The 2,154-nt window shown below is 35.7% G+C and overlaps 1 protein-coding gene across 1 annotated transcript in view; it reads right to left on the minus strand.

The window, feature by feature from the left end:
- The window catches only part of LOC108626899 (putative sodium-dependent multivitamin transporter), a 6,088-nt gene extending 4,347 nt beyond the window's left edge, over nt 1-1,741 (minus strand). The window contains exons 1-2 of the mRNA XM_026815172.1: nt 923-1,741; nt 300-521 (exon numbers count right to left, since the gene is read on the minus strand). Coding sequence (XP_026670973.1) covers nt 300-521; nt 923-1,033 — 333 coding nt within the window. The 5' untranslated portion in view covers nt 1,034-1,741. The remainder of the gene's footprint in view (nt 1-299; nt 522-922) is intronic.
- Between the last annotated feature and the right edge of the window lie 413 nt (nt 1,742-2,154).

Below are 2,154 nucleotides of genomic sequence, written 5' to 3' on the forward strand. Positions count from 1 at the left end.
CAGGATGTCCCAGAAAAAGTGTTAGAATCGAAGAGAGGTGATTCTGTATTTTTATACCAGAATATTTCTCATTCGAAATATTATATTCAGTCGAGGTTAATTTTGTGAATCATTTTTTAAAGAGATGTGGAATCCAGTCGTGACATATAATTTTTATACACCTTGTACATTTCACGTGTCATTCTAACATCTTCATTAATTCCCAAGTTTTTAAATATCCTGCTATCAGAATGGAATTTTGCACGATGGAATTGGTAGAGAAAATTTGTAACAAGTAGTAGTAAAACTAGTGAACTCACCTCGAAAGCGCTAGTCGTGCCGAGCTTAAAGAACACCGGCATGTATAAGTGAGCGACGAACGGAGTGGCAAGTCCGTAGGAGAGATTGATCACGGCGTACTGGGTACCATAAACGTAATTTTCCGAGCTGACTCCTAGCAAACTGACCGCGGATAGGTACGAAACCGTTAAGCCTATAGCGATCGTTGCCGCTCGCATCGATCTGTCCGCCATGAAATATTCCTGCCGTGGACCACGTCGAAATTACATTAACATTACCGGAATTCTGTTCCGTTTTAAATATTAAAGACAAGTAGATATCGAGAACCATAATTGGTTCTAAGAATTTGTTAATCGAGAAGAAAAATAAGGATCATAAATTGATTCCAAGTAGCAAAAATAGTAGAGAACATTAAATATTATTGCAATTATTTAAACTCTGCTTAGATTTATATTTCTATATAAAAAAGGATTCTTGCTAGCCTGTGTTTTTTTTAGACATTACAATTTTATTTTTTATTACAATAAATAATTGAATAATCAGGAGTGTAAGAGAAGAAAGATTGTAAATTGATTTCAAATCGTAGACATAGTACAGCAGAGATAGTTGAATAAGTTAGATTTATTAAAACAGAAAGACATACCTCTGTCGAATTTTGTTTCCCACCAGTGAGCCAATAATACACACCGATTCCAGAACTGATAATCAAAGTCACTGCGATTACCGCATAATCCGCTGCTACCAAAATCGCCATGTTTCACTTATTCTTTACGACGCGACGTCGGGACTGATAATGAATTAATGTTTGGCCAGATCGTCGCCAGTTTAATTATTAGACATAGTATTTAAAGTGGTCTGAACGTTAAGTGCCGTATCAAGCAGAGAGCACTCATAGAAGCTTCACAGTTTCACCAGATTTTATAATTAAAATTCAATAAAAAAAAGTGTATATTATTTCTAAACACGTTAAACAAAAATTGCATAAGAGCTCAAGCGAGCTTAGATTCTAAAACCTCCATCGCTCGTTTTTTTTCTCGATCAGTCCATTCAGACATCAATTTCGATAGCCCAAGAAACTAGTCCATAGAAATCACATTTAATTCACAGTTCTTGAAGAAATGTATGCAAGTCACATTGATAGATTCACGTGAGCGTCGCGTTATTAGCACGTGACGTATTTTGATTTGACAGAGGCTCTTCTTACTCGGCACACTTGCTTCGAATTTAATCGATAACTGAAATTAAAACGACGACGAGTGTACAGATATGACGAGAAATGCACACTTGATCCCAGGTGGTTGATTAAGTGAGAGATAAGGGCGATACGCGAGATAACCAAAAGTTAGAGGAAACAACTGACTTGAGGAAATACAAGCCTAAAAAGTGTGGAACTTTTGACGTCTTCTAGAATATATTTCGATATTTTTCGATATTTTGACAAAAAAAAATTTTTTTATTTTTCCGAGATTTTTCCAAGGGGTACCCCTTCAGATTTTGTGAAATTTTCGTTTTTCTTCAATAACTCCTGAACCGTTGGCCGTACGGGGAAGTTTATACGCTCATTTTGTAGAGCTCGAAGAGACCTACAATTTCCATGTAAAAGTTTGTCTCTAGCATTAATAGTTTACGAGTTATTTACGAAAAACGAAAAAACAGTTATTTGCAAATAACTCGTAAACTATCAAAGCTAGCGAAAAGTTTTTACATGGAAATTGTAGATCTCGTCGAGCTCTACAAGAAAGGTCCTATGCAATTTTCCCGTATCTCCAAGGGTTTAGGAGTTATTGAAGAAAAACGAAATTTTTTGTCAAAAGTTCGCTGATTCGACAGTGGAATGGTCGAATTTTCTCAACATCAATAAAATGCCATATAATC

The sequence above is a fragment of the Ceratina calcarata genome, unplaced genomic scaffold (genome assembly GCF_001652005.2).
Source record: "Ceratina calcarata isolate Rehan_Ccalc_2016 unplaced genomic scaffold, ASM165200v1 scaffold434.2, whole genome shotgun sequence".
Taxonomy (NCBI): domain Eukaryota; kingdom Metazoa; phylum Arthropoda; class Insecta; order Hymenoptera; family Apidae; genus Ceratina; species Ceratina calcarata.